Genomic DNA, 21,937 nt, shown 5'->3' on the forward strand with positions numbered 1-21,937 from the left:
TCCTGAAGAAAAGGCCAAAAGCGTTTTGTGCCTTGTTCGCTTGTTATATGTCGATAATCATCATCTAAGTTTATAGCATGAACAAAGAGATAAGAATAATGAATAGAACAGTTTTGATCTTCGAGTTAGCAGAGATGAAAATAGGGGTTATATACACATCGAATGCCTGAGACTGCCCGCAGCAAACGCCATAAAAACATACACAAGACCATGAATTTTATGATCAAACAGCATTCACAGCTTGACACTCTTGACCAGGTTCTTCTTAATACCCGTAAGCTCACCAGCATAACCACCGCGGCCTTCACCACCCTTGTACAACTGCTTGGTACTACCAAGCTTCTTCTTCTTCTCCTCGTACTTCTTTCTCTTCTTGACACGCGGATTACGCGAGTCCTTGCTGCGCTTAGCCATGAGACCCTTGTTCTTCGCGATCTGGTATGTGATGGCACGCTTGCCATCAGGCCCGACCTCCGCCTGTTCGTACACCTGTCCGCCGAGGCGAGCAGCCTCGGCGTGAGCATCAGCACGCGCCTGCTTGTCGCCCTTGCGTTGCTTAGAGCGAGCTGCCACCATGTCGTAGTACTCGTCGTCGTCGGTGCCGGACTTGTTGCCGTCCTTGCGGAGCTCCTTGGCGACACGGTGATCTTCTTCATCGCTGTCACCGCCAAGTTCCTGGTTGGCGTCAAGTTGCTTGCGACCACGCTTCTCGGCCTCCGCGTTGAGACGTGCCTGGCGATCGCGCAGACGTTCGCGGTAGGGAAGATCGGCATCTCCGCCGGCATCACGGCCTGCGGCATTACGCTTGTTGGCCTTCTGTGCGAGCTGAGAGGTGTAGAAGCGGAGGGAGCGCTTCTGCTTAGCCTTCTCCTCTGCCTCGCGGGCTGTGAGGGCGTCCTCGTCGCCAAAGTCGGAGTCGTCGTCCTTGGCGGCTGCTTTGGCTTTCTGGGACTTGCGTTTCCGGGTAGGCTCAGTGACCAGATCGTCGAGATCCGCGAGACCGGCTTCGGTCTTGCGAATACGTTCGGCGCGCAATGCTTCGGCTTCGGCCTGCGCTGCCTGGGTCTTGCTGAGCTTCTTCGACTTCGAGTTCTTGATTTGTTGAGTCTTGGGTTGCTTCTGGACTTTGCTAGGCTTTGTCTCGATTTCTTGAATTGACTCCTCGTCGGATTCAATGTCTGATTCTTCGACGGCCTGGAGGTCCTTCACTGTATTCCAGAGCTTTCGGAACTTAACGAGCGAGCCCATCACTGGGTGTTGTCGAAGCTCGGCAGGGGTCATGGGGACATGTTCGTTGATGGCGTCAGGGGAGGGGGAGGAAAGAAGCATGAAGTACATGCTGATGGTGCCAAGATAGGCAGACAACGCACGGTACTTCACTACCTCGACTGGAGAGGGTTGCGGCTCGTCTGTGGATTCGTCTTCTGTGGGTGCGGCGTTCGAGGCGGCACCTTGGAGTTCCTTGTAGGTGGACTGAAGGTCGATGAAATCCCTCGCCAATGGCTCAAACTCAGGGTATCTCGACTTCAGAATCTTCATCTTTTCTTCAGTATCCATATCATCGGTGATCTCAACCTGTGGTAGCACTTCAGTGACCACGCCAGTGTCTTCCTCGTCCTCAGCACCCTTGCCAGATTCCGCCCATTCAGACTCGTCGAATCCGAAATCGGCTTCATTCATAGCCTCCAGCTGCTTCTTTTGTAGTCGTTTAGCTTCTTGCTCTTCTTCCAAAGCATCGACCTCGGTTTCGATCTGGTCAGCATTATAGAGGTCCTTCTTCGATGATCCCCAGGCGGCAATGCCTTCTTCTTCTTCGTCGGATTCGGCACCATCTTTCTTCTTGGGCTCTCCCATTTCATCGTAGTCGTCCTCTTCTTCCTCTTCCGAATCATCCTCGTCCGAGTCCGCCTCATTGTAGCCTAGAATTTCTTCGTCGGAAGGCTCGAACATTTCCTCTATATAATAGTCAGACGCTGGTTCCCCATAACGGCAAATCAAATATTCACAAACCTTGCTCGGCAACTCTGCGCCGTCTCTTTGCCTCAGGGCCTTCTTCCAATAGAATGTGGTCCCGGCCAGTTTGGAACTCATCTTCAGAGTCATCAAAGCGCTCTTCAATGTCAAACTTGGTAGGCTCAGGAGCAGACTTCTGCTGGGCCGGACGGCCGGCCTTTCTCTTCTTGCTACCCATTGTGAGAATGTAGCGACAGTAACGATGTTCTATCGCGATAACCTGCGGACCTGAGATAAAATTATTTTTTGAGCCTTCACCGCCCTGCGCTAGGCTCAAGTGGGGGTGTTTGCTCTGTTTGTGAAGTCTGAATTCTCAATACCAGTAATGTTACAAAACACACCACAAAATGTCAATACCATTTCGAAATTTTGTATTTCTATTTCAAGCACCTCGCATCGCGCGCTTGCCTGTCTCCAACGCAACTGCCCATTCGTGATGGATATTCGCACGTTCACTTCTCAGATGTCTCGTCTACCCTTTCTAGAACCCTTTTATAATACATCTACCTCGGTCTTGGGGGTTTCCACCCTCGTTTGTACCATTATTGCTTTTACTATTGCTAAGATGTTTGGTTTTGGGTCTTCAAAGAACGAGTTCATCGTTGAGGGCAAGGTATGTGTAATGAGCTCGTCGAATTGAATTGTGCTGACTGTGTTTTTTAGACTGTCGTTATCACCGGTGGCTCTGATGGCATGGGCAAAGCTGTCGCAATCGAGCTGGCCGAAAAAGGCGCCAACGTGATTGTGGTTGCTCGCACAATTTCAAAGCTTTTGACTGCCGTCGATGAGATGAAGGTAAGAGGAGCATCCCTGGTCATCCGGTCATGAATGCTCACTTGTTATTCAGGCTGCTGCTGGCAACAAGTTCACCCAGAGATTCCACTATATCAGTGCTGATCTCACTGATCCCTCCGAATGCGAACGAGTTATCGCAGAGGCTACAGCATGGAATTCTGGTGCTGCTCCAGATGTTGTTTGGTGCTGCGCAGGCTTCTCTCGCCCCGGATACTTCATTGATGTGCCCATTGAAGATCATCGCAAACAAATGGACACGATTTATTGGACAGCCGCCAACACAGCCCATGCCACGCTTCGCAACTGGCTAGCTCCCGTTGCCCCAAGCGGGCAAATGAAGACCCCCAGGAGACACCTTATCTTTACCTGTTCTACTCTGGCATTCGTGCCCATTGCTGGCTATTCGCCATACTCGCCTGCCAAAGCAGCCATCCGTTCATTATCTGATACTCTGAGTCAGGAAATTGAAATGTACAATGGTGCTTTTACTCAACGCCACCGCACCGATGCTCCTGCTGCCGATGTCAAGATCCACACCATCTTCCCCATGGGCATTCTCAGTCCCGGGTTCGACAACGAACAAAAGACTAAGCCGGAGTTGACAAAGCAGCTTGAAGAGGCCGATAAGCCCCAAACACCAAAAGATGTTGCGCGTATCTCGATCAGTGCTCTGGAGCGTGGTGAGTACCTCATCACCACCATGTTCGTTGGTGCCATCATGAAGGGAACTGCTCTCGGACCCAGTCCACGAAACAGCATCTTGGGAGATACCTTGCTGGGTTGGCTCAGCAATGTGGTATTCCTACAAGTCATTCCAGATCTTCGCAACAAAGCTTTCAATTGGGGAAAGAAGAATGGACTTCCCAAAAGTGCACCGGCGTCATAAGGGCTGGATGTTTTCTTACTTTGTCGGGGACTGGCACTTTCATATATTAAACCCCACACTCTATATTTATCCAGCGCATCCCTTGTCCGGTCTTGCTAGCACCTAAATTTTCTTCTATTGTGCGCTATCACCCTTGGTCGCAAAACCTTAGCATACTGTACAAAGAACTGACTATCTTTATTGTTTGCTTGTCTTTTTTTTTTTTTTTTGTAACAAGTATCAGCGTTTTTGTATGGCTGCAGGTGAAGATATATCGTTATTTTTCTCAACTTCGAATATATCTACGTACTGTATGCCATTGAGTCCAATAAAGGGCATTTGTAGAGTCTTGGGCGCCACTCGGAATACTTGCGGAATGCGGTGACGTAGACAAGGAAGCTTCCTGCCACCTCAATTTTGCCATCTTCTTTGACCACAAATTTCTTTGTCTGACATACATTTCCTCGACATTGAACATGCTCTGCTGTTAATAGATACTGGAGCGATCGCCGGCGCGAAGAAAACCGCCCCCCACATACTCGGCGATAGCGATTGTCTTCGATACAGCTTCACTCTACAGAACCTCAGCTCTGGGCAGTTGTCCAACCAACACGCCAAAATGGAAGCCCTCTTTTCAATTCCGATGCTATCACTATTCCTCGTTCCTGTCTTGTCCTCTTACAGCACCAGTCTCAACATAATCTTCTTCTACATGACATGGACGACTCTGGTGTTGTCGCATTCCCCACTACGAGTGGAATTATTTGGCACAGCCGCCGTGCGCATACTATTCTATGCGTTGCCATCCGTGATCTTCTTTCTATTCGACGTTCTGACTCCATCAGCGGCGGTTGTTCTCAAGGCGCAAGGCGAAATTGGACTACCCAGTGGAAGGAAGAATGGTAGGATTCGAGCCCGAGAATTCAAGGTTGCCGGATGGGCGCTGTTAAATCTATGCTTGAGCATTGCTGGACAGGCAGCCATCGAGTCGCTGCTTGTGAAGGGCTTGGGCATGCGCAGTGCGATCAAGGTGTCGCTGAAGCTTCCTATGCCCTATGAAATGTTCAAGGATATGATCCGGGGCATGCTGGGACGAGAGGTGAGTTCTCTTTTGTCTGATTCTTGCTCGCGATGCGGTCTATCTCAGTCCGGTTTGCTAACATTCCTGCTATCTCAGATTCTGAGCTATATTCTTCATCGCTATGTCCTCCACTCGAACAACTCATACCTCGCCAAATATCACCAGACGTGGTACCATGCGCTGAGGGCCCCATTTCCCTTGACTGCGCACTATGATCACCCGCTCACGTACATGGTATCCAGCTTCATCCCGACATACCTACCTGCCATGCTCTTCCGCTTCCATATGCTTACTTATCTCTTGTATCTATCTATTGTCTCCATAGAGGAGACCTTTGTCTATTCTGGATATACTATCATGCCGACCAGTTTCTTTTTGGGTGGCATTGCCCGCCGCACGGATCTGCATCTGTTGCTGCGTGCTGAGGGTAATTTTGGACCATGGGGCATTTTGGACTGGGTTTTTGGAACTACAGTTGGCGACACCGATGTTGAGGATGACATTATGGGTGAAATTGAGGAACACGACGTGGAGGATAAGATGAGGCGAGCTGTTCAAACTTCGAAGAGGAAGGTTAGAGGTGCCGGGAGAAAGAGATGATGCGATGTTTAACGAGTATATGGACAATCTTTGTTTTAGCAATGTTAGATGTATCTTTTTTGAATTCAAGTTTGTATTGGTTTGATTTTTTTTTTTTTCCCTCTTAGATTTTGAAGTTGTTCAATATACATAAACACAGACGGCGGTCCCCATGACGACCAAGTATATAACCACCAGTGAACTGATATGATGTTGGAAAAATGATTACTATGCGCAGCATATTAGCTGCTACATAATTTTACATCAATTGAAAACATATATGACCCACCGGCCAGTGAATTGAGTGATCAATCGATTCATTAACTGGTAGACGATGAAGGCTGCGTGGTGGCGATAAAACAACAATGCAACAATTGCTCTCAAAGAGAACAAGCACTCCAAATCCACGACTAGCTGATGGTGTCATTCGGCAACGCAAAGCTAGGGTTTTCGTGCTCTTCATCGAGGAACTTTTGTACGGCAAAGCGCAGATCTAGCCCACGGTGTAGTTCGCAGGGTCTGACATGTACAACAACCAGAAAAAAAAAAAAAGGGGGAGAAGGGTTGTAGCGACAAGACAGAGAAAGAGGGAAACCGTCGCCAACTCTTGTTGAGATAATTGGGGCTGAAAACCGGCCTTTAAGCTGGCGAATGTGGTAGTGTAGGGAGACTTTTGCAACGGTATGTATATACTAGATAGATAAACTGTAGATAAATATTATAGAAAATTAGTTAAAAATTAGTATATGCGTTTTTTGTTGACCATGTGGCAAAATATATAATGTAAACTGTCCCACCACACTACGATCTTTTGTTTACGTTTTCCTTCCTACCTTTGCGAATTTTCTTTTCTCCAGAACCCTTCTCATATCCTCCATTTATAGGACCTACGTACGATAAATATAGGGGAAGAAATAGATACTTGTTTAACTGACTATACGACCGTAGGGGACACTGAGCGCCGAGCATTGCTCAGTGATCAATGGCTTACCTACGCACACGTAATGATGCGACGACGAAGGGCTTGGTAAAAACGGAGCTTAAACTGGCGTCCAGTGTAGACATTTTCGGCAGCCGATTTACCGTCAATTAGCATTGTGGTGTAATAAGGACAGGAAGATGATCATAATTATCACAATGGCTACAAGTCATCACTGGGACGGAATAGCCACGAACGATCCTTTCAGGCTTCAAAGATCTCGGAAGTGAGCGGCTTGTCCCACAATAATATTGATCAAACAGACCGATAACAAAGAGCTAGACTACTTTGGCTGTCACAGAAGAAGATTGTTAAGGTGACGACAGAGGAAATTGCATGTAGGCCTAGATTCTAAGATCTATGTATCAGTTCCACAAAGATATCCGATCTAAGGAAGAACCTTATATTTGGCGTTTACAGATTAGAGCAAATACAAGTATACAAGTCGAAGAATTGCCCAATTTTAGATCGCCACCTGAACCTGGAATGGAAATTGGAGACGTAGGTCATACTGAACATAAAGAAAATCCAGCCCGCCTGCTGGAACGAGGAGATTTTTTAATCTTTTTTTTTGCTTGAAGTCTTTCTTCATAATGCGGCTTCATGCAAATCGGCCACACAAAAAAGGGAGCATGTTTCTTGGAGACATGAGAAGAACAACCGGATATCCGTATTAACCGCAGATCCTAAGAAAAAATGAAGCCCGTTTTTTGACGGATCCCGTAGGAGTACATGACATGGTTCATGAAACCGCCCCCCTGAAAGTCGTGCAAGGATGCCGATCTGCAATCGTGCCGCCCCTCGTTGGAAATGGTCCTCCCCAACTATCTACCGAACCCGCGGCTGCAACACATTTACCACTTCATCTCGTGGGGCTTGTCGCCGTTGCGGAGGGAGAAAGTGGTAGCGAGGTAAGAGCCGAGGAAGTCCTCCTTCTTGATGGAGGCAAGGATAGACTGGTCGATGGCCTTCTGGTCGCTGGCGCGGGCGCTGGCGACAACCTTCTTCTATTATAACGAAAAGAACAAATTAGCATTCCATTTTTGATCTGTTGTGGTTTTCCCAGGTAGATGTCGGTACGTACCTGGGGCTTCTCGCCCTGCTTGAAGAAGGCCTCCTCGGTCTTCTGCTCGGCCTTCTTGTCCTTGGTGAAGTATCCGGGAGCGGAGGTCTTCTCAATGGTCTTGGCGTCGACACCGCTGATGTCGACCTTCTTGGAGGTGGCGATGACGTAGCGGGAGTTCACGCGGCGGAGGGGAACACCGTTGATCTTGAAAGGTCCGGTGACAAGGAGGACACCCTGGTCGAGGGACTTGAGAAGGATGACACGCTTGCCACGGAAACGGCCAGCGAGGAGGATCAGGATGGTGCCGGGAACGAGGGTCTCGCGGACCTTAGCGGGACGCAGAGTCTTGCGAACCTGTTGATGGAACGAGTCAGTATCTCATGCAACACAGATAATTCAATTGAACGATGCCAATTGCCATGGCTAGATCTTCCCCGGATGATATGCGGTTCACACAAGAATTGAAGATTGACTTGACGGTGGGTTCTCTGACCGCACATTCTCCGTAATTCAATGTGCATCTTCAAAAAAATGCGCATGGTGGTCGCAATCATCCAGGCAAGTCTTTGCCAGTCGTATATCCTCCTCTTTTTCCTTGGTGTGTTTGTTCATAGGGTGTACTGACTTTCTTGGGCTGCGACTGATCATCCACGGGGTACCACTTCTGGGCCTTGTCGGCGGGCACGACCCTCTGGCTCTTCCCGAACTGCTTCGTCTGGCCGTCCGACATGATGGCTGCTGGCGAAGGATGAATGGTTGTCGGGTTGGTTGTTGGAGATTGGAGGTGAGGACTTGGACTGCTAGCGGAGACGGCTCCAGTGCGGGAATTCTTCGAGGGTTGTGCGGACAAAGCCCTATCACGTGTTTAACCGAAGAACCCTAGCGCCACTTCTGGAAGGTGACTCAGCCATGGACACCTTAGGCCTTAGGCCCCCAAAATAGGGCTGAGTGTACATACCATGTGCGCAGAACCACGGCTAGTCACAAACAACTGACGTATCCCGCTCAAAGCTTCTGTCTGTTTCTGTATTGGCTATCTCCCTCATCCCTCCACTTCTCTATCCATCCACCTGGAGTGGCTCAATTGTGTCAATACATTTCTTTCAATCGCTAGAATATCACCCAGCCACAAGTTTCCGCCATGTCGATAGCTCCCATCATCACCTTCAAAGCAGGTATCTGCGACCTGGATGTACGTGAGCTTGTTACTTGACGATCAACCCATCATATGGGTCCATCTATGTGTGTATTGAAAATATACTGATTAACCTGGTACAGACCACTACCGGCGCTGTGAAGCCCAAGCCTACCCCAGGCTACCTCTACCTTTACTCCGAAGATGATCTTGTGCACTTCTGCTGGCGCCCACGCAGCGCCTCCCTCGACGACCCCGAGCTCGATCTTGTTATGATTCCCTCAGATGGCAGCTTCACACCCTTCAAGCCCTCTGGAAAGGATGCCACAAATGGCCGTATCTTTGTATTGAAGTTCTCTTCCAGTTCCCAGCGATATTTGTTCTGGATGCAGTCCCAGTCTCAACACGAGAACGGTGACCTTAGCTGGTTCAGCCCCCGTGACCTGAAGCTTGGAGAAATCGTCGATGTCCTGCTGCAGGGTGAGGATGTCGACGTGGAGCACGAGATCGCCAACCTGCCTCGCCGATCTTCGGGCGACGACGACGAGACTATGGAGGACGTGGATGAACATGAGCAACCCCACCACGGTGCTGGTAGCGGTGGTGCTGGACCGGATGCCACTGGAGGTGATGTTCGCGAAGAGGGTCAGGAATCACGCGAGGGTGGTGCCGATGGTGGACGAGCGTAGGTACATATCTCTCACAATCTTCATTGGGGCCATTGAAGCTAACATTTGTTCTTAATCCATCTACAGTGCACCCACAGACTCCAATCCATCATCGGTAGTCCAGGACTTCTTGAAGTCCCTGGGCGGCCAGAGCCAGAGCCAATCCCAAGATCCTGAACGACCATCTACGACACTCCAAGACTTACTTCCTCCCTCGACTACACTACAATTCATCGATTCTGCTGATACCACCACTGCTGATCATCTACTGAGCTTCCTACCTCCCGCGCTGCTACTGCTGGCCCAGGGCAATGCCGAGGCTTCTGAAGCTGACACGGACCCCGAACTTGCCCAAGCTGCTCTCCTCTCCCTTGAACTCCCCCAGAAGAAAGACATTCTCCGCAAAGTGCTTCGTTCCCCCCAATTCACGCAAAGCTTGGCTAGCCTTACCGTGGCTCTCCGCGATGGTGGATTGCCCAGTATCAGCGAGGCCTTGCAGATCCCCGTTGCCAATGGAGGATTTATGCGGAGAGGCGGAGTACCCCTTGGTGGTGGCGATGCGGTAGACGCGTTCCTAGATGGCGTCCGGCAACATGTTAAAGATAAGGATTCTCAGATGGACACCGACTGAATCATAATGCATCTGTTTGTGTTTCACTTGTTTTAGTTTGTAGAACTATTTTTGGAAGAACCCCACCAGGCTACTTTTTTTTCCGTAAGGCGTCGTCAGCTGAACAATCATAGGTGTGAATAACCAGCGCAGTGGGAAGAAACCAAAAGTCAAGTCTTGTAGTGTATAGCGGAGAGATTCGTGTATAGATGTAAGGCGGGCATTCCGGGGGGGGGTTGAAGCGCATGCCGACGTCTCTTAGTGCAATCGCGATCCCGACATTGGCCTAATTCATCAGCCCCAGGGGTCTTATCCTACACTTCTTCTCATCCTTGTATTTCCAGTGTTGTCTTCTTCTCTGCACATTGTACAATTCACCCTGCCCTCGCCTTCAACACGAACCCGTGTCGCGACCGTGTCTGACAACCCGCCCAGCCTGCGATGTCTGCGATTCGGTAATATTTAATCTTGCCTGACGATGGCGCCAAGTAACCAGAGCCCTGGCAATGAAGAGAACGCTCCGCCCAATCAGATTCCCCTTCAAGATCTCTCGAAACCAGGAGATGCAGCCTACGACCGGGGGCGAAGCCCGCGCGGCAGCCTCTTCTCGCGACCATCGATGATGGGAAGGGGATCGCGGAGGACATATGAAAGTGTCGCTGAGGAGTCTCCTATTGATTCGGCTGGACCGAGCAGGAATCCCTTCCGACCAACACAAGGCCATGCGGAGATTGCCTCGCCGCTCGACGACGTGGGCGGATTCGCGCAAGCCATGTCCTCGGTTGGCCTGAACTTCGATGGACCACAATCAAGAGCTTCAATGTCCGGTCCCTCGGGAAGTCGTGGGTTTGACGACTCTGCTTCCGATCTCGATGTTGTGCCTCTAGACCCTTACGACCCCCACGATCCCCACGAATACCATATACCCGCGGACAATGATGATGATAGGGCTGGCCTGACAGATCCTCGATATCTGCAGCCGATCAGCGGAGCCGCGGGCACGGAGGGACGGCGGAGCAGCGACACTGGTGGTCACTCTCTTCAGTTCGGCGGTTCCCGGCTAGGTGACGATCTGCCTCACCTGGAGGACGGGTTGGGAAGTCGTCGTGGCAGCAGTGTTCGTGACCGGTCACGCTCGCTGTCTCCTTCTGCATCTGGAGGAGCTTTGCAGCGCGCTAGCTCCATGGTGAAGTCCATGTCGCAGCGTGTGGTCAACTTGAGTAATGAGCCGGAAGTTGTACAGCAATCAATTGAGAGGGAAGAACTCAATAAGAATGCCCGAATGGATGGGCCTCCGGTTCTGCCTGCAATGGTAGACTTTGAAGACGTTCTTCCAGAGGAGACAACTCAATCCACCACAGAGAAGCGTGCCTCAAGCAGACTATGGAAAAATCGCAATAATCCGTTCAGAGGCAGGTCACTCGGACTATTCGGACCAGACCATCCCCTTCGACTCTGGCTGTGTGATATCCTTGTTCATTCGTTCATGGAGCCCTTCATTTTGATTGTCATCGTTATCCAGACCATCTTGTTGACCGTTGAAGACGCGCTTCCCAATTACCCCGATTCAGTGAGATGGGGAAGCAGCAAACTTGATTACGTTTTCCTTGTCATTTTCATCATATATACCTTTGAGATAGTCGCCAAAATTCTGGTGTCTGGACTTATCTTCAACCCCGTCGAGTACAGTACATTGAATCGCACTCTCGGCGTCAGGAAAGCCATAGCGGAGAAGGGCAAGAACCTGATCACTCCGCATCGACAGGCTACTACTAAGAAAGCATCCATGCTACCGGTCGAACCGCAAACCTCGATTCTGCGATCATTCACCGGAATGAATGGACTAGATCCTGAAGTCTACGATGACCCATTACATAAACGCCGCGTTAGGCTTGCCCATCGTGCGTTTCTCCGACACTCTTTTAATCGCCTGGATTTTGTAGCAGTGATTGCTTTTTGGACTTCTTTTATCCTCGCTCTTTCTGGCGTGGAGAAAACTCGTCAACTGTACATTTTCCGCATGCTTAGCTGCCTTCGTATCTTACGTTTACTTGCCATGACCAATGGTACTTCGGTAAGTCTTCTTATTGAGGAACGGTGACATATGAAATACTGACTATCGCCCTATAGGTTATTCTTCGAAGTCTCAAGAGAGCAGCTCCTCTGCTTGTACACGTTGCCTTTTTGATTGGCTTTTTCTGGCTTCTATTTGCCATCATTGGCATACAGAGCTTCAAATCTAGCTTCCGGAGAACTTGTGTTTGGATCGACCCCGAAGGAAAAAATAATTTCACATTAAATAATGCATGGGATACACTACAATTCTGCGGTGGATACATCAGCAACACGACTGGAGAAAAGATGCCGTGGCTTGACTCAACCGGATTGAACTCAGGATTCAGCCCCAAAGGATACCTTTGTCCACCGGGGTCTTTATGCATAGAAGGCGACAATCCGTACAAGGGAACATTTGGCTTCGACAACATCCTTCACTCATTGGAAATGGTATTTGTTATCATGAGTTCCAATACATTCACTGATCTGCTGTACTACACCACCGACAGTGACTACCTCGCGGCAGCTCTATTTTTTGCATGCGGTCTTGTCATTTTGAGTCTATGGCTGGTGAATTTGCTTGTCGCTGTTATTACTCACTCGTTCCAGGTGATCCGAGAAGAGAGCAAGCGCAGTGCCTTTGCTGTTCAACAAATTGATGCTGTCGAGGAAGATGAGACAGTAACTCGAAAAATCAGCCCTCTCAAGCGAATCTATGACCAAACCGAATGGATCTGGGTCTTGTTCATCATTTTGGACCTCATTTCACAAGCGCTGAGAAGTTCGACCATGTCCGCCCGCCGTGCGCAGGTCATCGATACCACTGAGACTGTGGTCACTCTGCTTTTCCTGGTCGAGATTATCCTACGTTTTGCCTCAGATTGGCGAGTATTTCATCACAGGCGCCGCAATTTGACAGATCTTCTCCTTGTCATAATAACCTGCATCATTCAATTGCCGCCTATTCACAACTCAGGCCGCGCATATACAGTTCTTACTCTATTTCAGATATTACGGGTCTACCGGGTTGTCCTGGCATTTCCTGTGACAAGAAAGCTGATCATGGTTGTCTTTCGTAACACCGTCGGTCTGCTTAACCTTATCTTGTTCCTCTTCTTGATGACTTTTCTCGCTGCAATCTTCGCAACCCAGCTGTTCCGAAGCCAGATACCATCCGAAGATGAAGGCGGTAACACGATCATGATCACATTTGGAAACATTTACAACTCGTTTTTGGGAATGTACCAAATCCTCTCAAGTGAGAATTGGACAACCATCCTCTATAACGCCACTGCATACACGACCGACTTCAATACAGCATGGATTTCAGCGGCGTTTATCATCTTGTGGTTCATCGTTGCGAATTTCATTGTCCTAAACATGTTCATTGCTGTCATTCAAGAGAGTTTCGACGTGTCAGAGGATGAGAAACGGCTGCACCAGGTCAGAGCATTCCTGGAACAGAAACAAGTTCACGGAGCACCCCAAGGAACCTTGGCTCTTTCAAAGATCTTCCGCTTCGGTCGAGATTCAGCCCGGTATAAGGATCCACTTGATCACGGTCCCGCGGCGTTGGAAATGTTACTCAAGGATGCTGTGGTGCAGGAGTTTTTGGACGAAGAGGAAGGCAAGCAAGACGAACAACCAAAAGGCACACGAAGGGATAGCACATTGCACGACAACCGGGCTCAGGATACTGTTCAACCCGGTTGGATCTCACTTATGTGGACCAAGGCCTCCACCCTCGTTATGCGTCGAGAGCCGAACCCTTTCTATTCAAAGTTGAAGTTCTCCAGGGCCTATGAGGAGCTGGACCCAAGAACCATGGCAAGAGAAGTCGTCACTGCGGCGGAACAGAGAAAGCGGGACCAGCGCGAGTTTTTAGTCAAGCATCCCAACTACAACAAATCGCTCTTCCTTTTCTCTCCGAACCATCCTGTTCGGAAGTTGTGCCAACGCATTGTTGGCCCCGGACGTGGTCACCAACGAGTGGAGGGCGTCGATCCTTACAAACCGTTGTGGTATGCCTTTTCGGCATTCATCTACGCAGCAATTGTCGCAATGGTTCTTCTTGCTTGCATCACAACGCCACTATACCAGCGGGAGTACTTCCGCACTAATCGCAATTGGTTCGTCTATACAGATTTAGGCTTTGCCGTTGTGTTTTCTGTCGAAGCGACAATCAAGGTCGTGGCCGATGGCTTCTTCTGGACGCCGAACGCATTTTTCCGAAGCTCATGGGGCTTTATTGATGGAATTGTGTTGATCACCCTTTGGGTCAGTGTTGGCGGATCGCTCAGAGATGACTGGAGTGTCTCCAGAGCGATTGGTGCCTTCAAAGCACTGAGGGCTCTGCGTCTATTGAATGTCAGTGACAGTGCCAAGGACACTTTTCACTCGGTCATTATTGTTGGTGGATGGAAGGTTGTGTCTGCTGCGGCCGTCTCCATGAGTTTCTTGATTCCATTTGCCATCTATGGTATCAACCTCTTCAACGGGCAGATGATGAGCTGCAGTGACGGTGATTTCGCTGGAAACCTGACCAATTGTGTTGGTGAGTTTGCCAACTCGCCCTACAACTGGGATGTTCTCTCCCCACGCTCTGTAGACAACGCATTCTACGACTTTGACAATTTTGGCGACTCTCTCTTCATCTTGTTCCAGATTGTATCTCAAGAGGGCTGGATCGATGTGCAGGAAAGCGCTATGGGAATTACTGGAAAGATGATGCAACCGCAAGATATGATCGCACCAGAGAACGGATTGTTCTTCGTTGTATTCAACTTGCTTGGAGCTGTGTTTGTTTTGACGCTGTTTGTGTCTGTGTTCATGCGCAACTACACAGAACAGACTGGCGTTGCGTTCTTGACTGCCGAACAACGTTCCTGGTTGGAATTGCGCAAGCTCTTGCGACAGGTATCTCCCTCGAAACGCTCATTCGACGACGAGAGCAAGAAACTGCGGCTCTGGTGCTATCGAATTGCAGTCAAAAAGCATGGCCGATGGGCGACATTTGTGACTTTGATTCTTTGCGTCCACTTGCTTTTGCTAGTGCTGGAGTATTATCCCGAGCCTGCTTGGTGGGAACTGGTTCGCAGTATTATATTCTTTGCGTTCATGTTTGTTTACGCAGGAAATGTGATTATTCGGCTGATTGGCTTTGGTTGGCATCGGTTCAGTCGAAGCTCATGGGATCTTTATTCTCTCCTGGCTGTTCCCGGCGCTTTCAGCACTTCTATCATGACCATTGCATACAATAAAAGCCATGTGGTAGTTGAGCTCAACAAGCTCTTCCTCGTGTCGGTTGCTTTGCTGCTTATACCACGAAATAACCAGCTTGATCAGCTCTTCAAGACAGCTGCAGCCAGTCTGTCTGTGATTGGCAATCTTCTAGCTACCTGGTTCGTTTTGTTCTTGGTCTATGGCATTGCGATGAATCAAGCCTTTGGGCTTACCAAATTCGGCGAAAACGAAGACCACAATATCAACTTCCGCGATGTACCCAAGTCTCTGATCCTGCTATTCCGAGCCAGTTGCGGAGAGGGTTGGAACCAACTCATGGAGGACTTTGCTACTATGGTCCCACCATTTTGCACATACAATTCAAACTTCCTCGACGATGACTGTGGAAGTCCGGGATGGGCCCGATCCCTCTTCATCTCGTGGAACTTGATCAGTATGTATATCTTTGTCTCATTGTTTGTGTCTCTTATCTTTGAGAGTTTTTCCTATGTCTACCAACGGAGTAGCGGGCTGTATGCTATCAGTCGCGAGGAAATCCGCCGATTTAAGCAGGCCTGGGCCACGTACGACCCAGATGGAACCGGGTTTATCACCAAGGAGCAATTCCCTCGCCTTCTAGGAGAATTGTCAGGTGTCTTTGCGACACGCATCTACGAGGGCGAGTTCTCGGTTGGAAGAATTCTTGACCGGTGCCGAGTCGAGCCTCACAGGAACTCAATGGTTTCATTGCATGAGCCACGGCCGCCTGTTCAACCGACCTCCCGTGTTGCGTCCGGTGTGAATCTCGACGAGCTCTCTCGAATCATATCACAAATCCCTGTGCAAACCATTCGAGCGAGACGTGAGCGGCTGAATACTTTCTACGAAGAAGTTTTGGTGTCCGCAGATCCTGATCGCGGCATCTCCTTCCACCAGTGCCTGATGATTCTCGCCCATCACAATGTCATCAGCGACAGCAAGAGCTTGCGTTTGGAGGAATTCTTGCGACGCCGGGCACGCTTACAGCGCGTGGAGGAGGCTGTCCGCCGGAACACCGTCGTCGGCTTCTTCGATACCCTCTACTGGTCTCGCCAATTCCGCCGCCAAGTGGAACGCAAGAAGTCTGGCCGGATGAGCGTCATCCCGACATTCACCGTGCCCGAGATCTTTGTCGATGACCCAGTTGACGACTCTGATGAGCACGATGAGCCCGGTTCTGGAGCCATGACTCCACAAACTCAACCAGAATTTGATTCTGTTTTCGCACCCATGCTCTCGCCGGTCTCCCTTCACCGACGAGCAGAGTCCAGCCCAGCTGCTCGCCACGATACCTTGCCTCGGATTGACACCAATCTGATTGGGCGGGCGTCTGGGGCCAGCACGCCGACAAGGGAATGGTCAAGTATCAGTCCCTCCCGTACTCCGCAACACATGTATGGGGATCGCACCTCCTTCGAAACCCATGCATCGCTCGAGGCTTCTTCTGCCACGCGTTCTCGTCAGAATAGCATCATGAATGTACAGGGAGTCATGAATTCGTTGGACAACTCCGCCTGGGGTGAGAGTCTGCGACGAAGTTTCACGCAACGGCGACCGGGCGACCGATCGTCTGATTAGAATGTGAATGTTGGGTATGATGATCTATGGGGAATGTTGATCTTTTCACGACATGAGTAGAATGGAGCGGTATAGATGCATTGGAGGGGTTTGGTCTGCACATTCTCTTTTTTTTTTCCTTTTTGGCATGCCTTTGGATATATACACTAGGGCTGCTCTCTTATGTGGCGCTTTTTCTTTGGTTCGACTCAGTTTACTGTATACTACTCTCTTTGAGAGATTCTTGCATAGCAACGGCGTGGGATGCCATGCTTTTATGAAGCCATCGAACTATACTATTGACAATGATTCACTATAATCTATAAGCTCTAACTTTACAGAGATTTGAACTGGGCACATCAACTATAAAAAGGACTTGCATGGCTGAGTCAAGTGGGTCGAACTAGTGAATATTGGATATCGCCGAAAGAGGAAATTAGTTGGATGAACATCATTTCGACGGCTACATCATCTCTCTTTCTGGGACAATTGCATTCATAGATGGACCCAGAGATCATGAGGAGTTCCCTATGGACACCGACCTGGAAATCACCCCGTCTGGTTCCTGTTTGCAGGGACAATTACATTCATCCGCATGCGTCGACCGCGCCCAATCCGTGTCTCAACTCTCCCTGCAGCACAGTCCTTGCAGTGAATTTCGACTTGACATTCATATATTCCAACTGATTCCCTACTTCAACTCACCTTCAACCCTACTTAACCTCTTCCACATCACCTCTCATCTATTATGACAACAACCACATAACCACATCACACCACTATACCACCATACCACCATAAAATACCCGAAAAGCCTCACATCACCCGAAACCAATACGCAAGATGCACCACCTACCATCGCCCTTCCTCTCACTGAGCACATCCTTCCGCCGCTCGCGCAACTCCAAATCACCCAGCGAAGCCTCAAGCCCGCCCAGCTCAACAACAACATCGCCACCCTCCTCACCCACCTCACGGCACTCGCCACCACATGGCTCCCCCCACCACCTCTTCAATCTCACCTTCCACCCCTCCAGAATCCACTCGCGCACCTCGCGCGATCAGCAGGAGAGTTTTGCACCCCACACCTCTCATCCCCACCCCGACCTCCCGCTCCACGATGCAGCCCGCAACACCGTCAGTGTCCTGCCCTGCGCCGTCTTGCGAGGTCGCTCGTCGATGATGGTTGTCCGCCGCAGACCGTCCGCCATCGATATGGCGCTCAGTGAGGAGCAGTCGCGCTGTGACGGGAATTCCATTGAGCGGCAGGGGTTGGGTTTGATGGAGCCAAGACCGGTGGATCTGCAGGGGCGGGTCGGGGAGGTGCAGCCCCGTTTTGTCATGGGCGGCATCTTTGAGGTTATGGAAGGTCGTGCTTGATGGTTACTTTTTCTTGCCTTTGCTTTTCTTTTTAGATCTTTTTGAAGCTGTGATACTCATTGCTGCTGGACTTTTATTGTTCTTAATTTCTTGGTTTGGTTCTTGCGCGAGTGAATATGCATTTTGCCTGGAGTTGGGGTTTCCGCTTGCGGACAAGAATGTGAGATACGTTGTTGTATAGTTGTTTGTTACTGGAAATATATGACACAGACTGTACTTTTGCCTCGGATCATACCAGGGTTTTGGACCCTTGCTGCCAATTTCTGCCGAATGTACCTTTATTTAATGGAGTTTCTGCTCGAACCCTAATCTCGTGGCTATAGATATATAAGTTATACCTTGCCTACTGCCTAACCGATAGGCCAGCAATAGTGAGACAACCATGAGATAGCTTGCCCAACTACAAATCTTGTTTCTGTGGATTAGTACAGTCGTAAATTTGTTTGATAACTGGTTCATCTCGTGGTGCATCCCGCTTCACTATTATTAAGTTAAATTACGTGAAGCTAACTAAACTAACTTATCACAAAAGCCCAAGTTCTCGGATACACCGCTCATTAATAAAAAATATGGATCTTGATATTGACAATTCTAACAACAAAGATTCAATACAGATAAGGTATTAGCGTAAAAAAAGCGCCGGGATGAACATTTCAAGGCGAAACGAAATCCAAGACGCCCATAGACAAGCAATGCTATTCATACAATATGGTGATCATCAAAGTCATGCAATGTTGTGTATCATGAAAAAAAGAGAAACAAACTCGCTGAGTGCTGAACGCTGTGAATGCAGATATGGTAAGTCAAGAGATATCATATCTCCTAAGATTTGGTGTGTTGGCCTTTGCGTTGGTTAGGCCAGAGCTGTCCGCGGCAGTTGGATTCTCCGCAGAGGCATCGGACCGCTGCTGGATCCAGCTTACGTCGTCCCTTGTGGTCTTTGGGCTCGTAGTCACTGTCGTCGCTTTCGTCGCTGTCTTGAGTGGCCGGGTTGTAGTCAAAGGTCAACTCAGTGCCAGCGGGAATATTGCGAAGAGCAAAGAAGGCAAGGGTGTAGACTTTGGTATCGGCATGGGAGGTCGTCTGCACCGGAACGATCTTGCAGTTAGGGTTGCAAGAGTGGTTGATAAAGCGAGTGACGGATCCAAACTTGCGTCCATCGATGACATTCATTTGTTCTTCGCTATCGTCGTCATCGACATACCAGTCTAGGGAGAAGAGGTATGACTGATTGTGAGATCCTTCGATAAGGCTCTCGCGGTCATCGGCCTCGTTTTTGGTAATGACTTCGCCGAGATAGCGATCAATGAACTGCCCGGTGACTATTGGGTCAGGGGAACGGAGACCTAACCCCATTATCATTAGTATTGATATATGAAACAAGGCCAAACAAGATAGGTCTTACCAAAGCCTCGTGCTCCAGCATCGAAAATTTGGAGCCGAACAGTTCTTCCCTTCTGAACAACATGGTTCCAGCAATTGTCAAGGCAACTGCAGAGCGAGTTGCATTCCATGATCAAAGCCTTTCGAGCAAGGAACTCACGGGATGCCACGATGAAACCGGGTCTATCATTAGATTCTCCGTACGTGACGATTCGGTCTTCGCTGTCCTTTTCTTGGTCTAAACAGTCGCACGAGAGAATGGAACATTTGCCATCATCACAAGAACAGCCAAAGTTGTATTCCTCCTGAACGCGAAAGACGCCCGGGCGGTCAATGTAGTCATTGATGAATTCGAAATTGTCGGCTAGCTGGGCGAGAAGCTTGGGGTCCTGGACAGCAGTGGTAACGGGAGGACCGTTGATTTGGCTGAGCTTCTTCTCAAGGTTGGCACGAATGGCAACCAAGTGCTGTTTCGAGGTCACAGGCGAGAGATTAAGAGGCTTGTCTGATTTGCAGCTAAAAGATAATGGGTAAGAGCGGCGGTCGACAGGTGCCCGCGACTTAGGGTATGCTGCGCTAGCTATTCTCTTTTCCTCATCGTTTGTTGGAAAGAACTGCTCATTGATTCCTTGAATTGATTTTTTCCGGGCGATATCAATTAGTCGCTTTTGACCAGATGTTGGTGAAGGAATCACCACACTGAATTGCGACTTTGGTGGGAGCGTAGGTGAAGGAGTGGGTGTTGTGGGATGAGCATGGGAAATACGGCGTGCAAGCTTGTGTGGAACATCACTGTCTGATGTATCAGATTGGCTTGAACTTGCTGCGCTCTTTCTCTTTGTCGAGTCCACTCCATCCATTAGTCTCTGGTAGGTGATGCTAGGACCAAAAAGGGCTTTGGTGATAGTAGTATGAGGCTGTTTGGACCGCTTAGTAGCATTTGTGCCAGGCTAGAGACAGAGGGTTAGCACACAAAAAAAAACTAGAGGTAAGGTGGAAAGGTTCAAGAAAAATTAAACAAAGAGCCCTATACGCCACACGTGGAGGGTCTTTGTTTTGATAGTCGAGGTCAAAAGAAAGAACCCTTGGCAATGAAATGTGTGGGGCAGAGACAAAGGAAAGGAAAGGGGTTAAGGGCACAAAAAAGACAAGCACTCACTTCGATGTTTTCGATCTCTATTTCGCTGTCCCCAGTCAAATCAATGAGCATTTGGTGATTGGCCGGTTGGCCAAGCGGCACGCGAGGCGACATCCCGATCCCTCAAGGGCTCCTGAGGCAAGGGACGTGATGACAGGCCGAAAAAAACCCCGACGACGCGTCGCGTGAAGCCGGGAGTAGCTTGACGGTAGGCTCCTCGAGGCAACCAATGGTGCCGAGCAATTCAAGAAGCGAAGGTCACAAGCCTACCTAGACTTCGAAGGCGGGAAGTCCTAGGCCTAGGCTAATGATTAAATCGATAGGGGTGAAAAAACGTCCAGGGACGCGAGAAAATTAGCACAGTAGAAACTTCACAACCTTCCGGTCAAAATAAAGCAAATTCGAAAGAAATAGGTCGTTGTGGTGGAATAGGAGAGAGGAAAGAAGTTTGATGAGTTGAGGTGGTCAAGGTAAAAAGTTGATGGTAGTTGCGGATTGATATTGCCGCTAAGGGGTGACCCACCCACCTGACTCAGCATTTCATTCTAGCCTAGCTACTTGAATGTCTATAGTACCCTAGTACACTCGATCTTTGATTTAGTTAAACAACTTTTACGTAGCTAACTTTCAAGTTGGTTTATCAAGCATATGGTCTAAAGAGTGTTCTCTAATTCCGAGTTGGTTAGGCCAGAAGCGACCGATGGTGGTTAGTCGTGTAGGATCACGTGACAGATGTCAACCAATAGCCGTTGAGATATATCCATTACTCATCATTTTAAATCTACTTTTTTCGGCGCTAACTTACGATCATAATATTTAGGTTGTCCTTAATTTTTGAAACCCGATTTCTAACATCCGACAGCCGCCAAAATGGCGGTTTAAATCACAAAGAAGATATATCGTAAGTGGTAACACGTGACATCGTAGGCGGGCTATCAGTATTCCCGATAAAACGATGTCATATTTAAGTAAGGGGCGATGCGTTTTCCACGAGCTATATAACAGGCCCGGCCCACCCCATTTATACCGAAGGTTCCAAACCTGAAAGTATTTAGGCAACGCCAGTCATTCGAGACCCGCGTAGAAAACACATCAGGTATCCTCTATCAAAATGACAGATCGGTATCAAATTACTAATAAAATAATTCATTAGCCATATTTTCATAGATAGGATAATAATCAGCTTCTATCCGGCTTGAGTGTCCTCATTACCTCATACATACTGTTACGGACATACCAGGCACCAATCAGTATGGGGCCGCAACTTGTTGATGGGCGGTCATGGACCAGTCGATCAACCGACCCACCAGGATCACGTGACGAGCAGTCAGGAAGATTACACCACAACGCTAGGTGCCGGTAAAGCCACTTA

The 21,937-nt window shown here is 49.1% G+C and overlaps 8 protein-coding genes across 8 annotated transcripts; 5 read left to right on the forward strand and 3 right to left on the reverse strand.

Annotated features, from left to right (window-relative positions):
- Nucleotides 1-234: 234 nt before the first annotated feature.
- On the reverse strand, nucleotides 235-2,191 carry N7511_004820 (something about silencing 10 family protein; the record flags this gene model as incomplete). Its single annotated transcript, XM_057127245.1, has 2 exons — nucleotides 235-1,955; nucleotides 2,011-2,191. 2 exons carry the CDS (start codon nucleotides 2,189-2,191, stop codon nucleotides 235-237), a joined length of 1,902 nt encoding a protein of 633 aa, XP_056986135.1.
- Nucleotides 2,192-2,578: 387 nt separating this feature from the next.
- Nucleotides 2,579-3,694, forward strand: ksrA (3-dehydrosphinganine reductase; the record flags this gene model as incomplete). The annotated part of the gene is made up of 3 exons (XM_057127246.1): nucleotides 2,579-2,626; nucleotides 2,677-2,808; nucleotides 2,861-3,694. The coding sequence occupies 3 exons, from the start codon at nucleotides 2,579-2,581 to the stop codon at nucleotides 3,692-3,694; spliced, it is 1,014 nt and encodes a 337-aa protein (XP_056986136.1).
- A 598-nt stretch (nucleotides 3,695-4,292) lies between these two features.
- On the forward strand, nucleotides 4,293-5,354 carry N7511_004822 (sterol desaturase family protein; the record flags this gene model as incomplete). Its single annotated transcript, XM_057127247.1, has 1 exon — nucleotides 4,293-5,354. The coding sequence occupies one exon, from the start codon at nucleotides 4,293-4,295 to the stop codon at nucleotides 5,352-5,354; it is 1,062 nt and encodes a 353-aa protein (XP_056986137.1).
- A 1,812-nt stretch (nucleotides 5,355-7,166) lies between these two features.
- On the reverse strand, nucleotides 7,167-8,108 carry N7511_004823 (60S ribosomal protein eL6; the record flags this gene model as incomplete). The annotated part of the gene is made up of 3 exons (XM_057127248.1): nucleotides 7,167-7,319; nucleotides 7,397-7,732; nucleotides 8,004-8,108. The coding sequence occupies 3 exons, from the start codon at nucleotides 8,106-8,108 to the stop codon at nucleotides 7,167-7,169; spliced, it is 594 nt and encodes a 197-aa protein (XP_056986138.1).
- A 411-nt stretch (nucleotides 8,109-8,519) lies between these two features.
- N7511_004824 (uncharacterized protein) lies at nucleotides 8,520-9,812 on the forward strand (the record flags this gene model as incomplete). Its single annotated transcript, XM_057127249.1, has 3 exons — nucleotides 8,520-8,570; nucleotides 8,657-9,198; nucleotides 9,269-9,812. 3 exons carry the CDS (start codon nucleotides 8,520-8,522, stop codon nucleotides 9,810-9,812), a joined length of 1,137 nt encoding a protein of 378 aa, XP_056986139.1.
- A 457-nt stretch (nucleotides 9,813-10,269) lies between these two features.
- Nucleotides 10,270-16,685, forward strand: cch1 (calcium channel protein CCH1; the record flags this gene model as incomplete). The annotated part of the gene is made up of 2 exons (XM_057127250.1): nucleotides 10,270-11,865; nucleotides 11,922-16,685. The coding sequence occupies 2 exons, from the start codon at nucleotides 10,270-10,272 to the stop codon at nucleotides 16,683-16,685; spliced, it is 6,360 nt and encodes a 2,119-aa protein (XP_056986140.1).
- Nucleotides 16,686-17,507: 822 nt separating this feature from the next.
- Nucleotides 17,508-18,044, forward strand: N7511_004826 (uncharacterized protein; the record flags this gene model as incomplete). Its single annotated transcript, XM_057127251.1, has 1 exon — nucleotides 17,508-18,044. The coding sequence occupies one exon, from the start codon at nucleotides 17,508-17,510 to the stop codon at nucleotides 18,042-18,044; it is 537 nt and encodes a 178-aa protein (XP_056986141.1).
- An 822-nt stretch (nucleotides 18,045-18,866) lies between these two features.
- Nucleotides 18,867-20,679, reverse strand: clrD (uncharacterized protein; the record flags this gene model as incomplete). The annotated part of the gene is made up of 3 exons (XM_057127252.1): nucleotides 18,867-19,390; nucleotides 19,450-20,377; nucleotides 20,587-20,679. The coding sequence occupies 3 exons, from the start codon at nucleotides 20,677-20,679 to the stop codon at nucleotides 18,867-18,869; spliced, it is 1,545 nt and encodes a 514-aa protein (XP_056986142.1).
- Between the last annotated feature and the right edge of the window lie 1,258 nt (nucleotides 20,680-21,937).

This window comes from Penicillium nucicola, assembly GCF_028828085.1.
Source record: "Penicillium nucicola strain IBT 29836 chromosome Unknown utg000003l, whole genome shotgun sequence".
NCBI lineage: Eukaryota > Fungi > Ascomycota > Eurotiomycetes > Eurotiales > Aspergillaceae > Penicillium > Penicillium nucicola.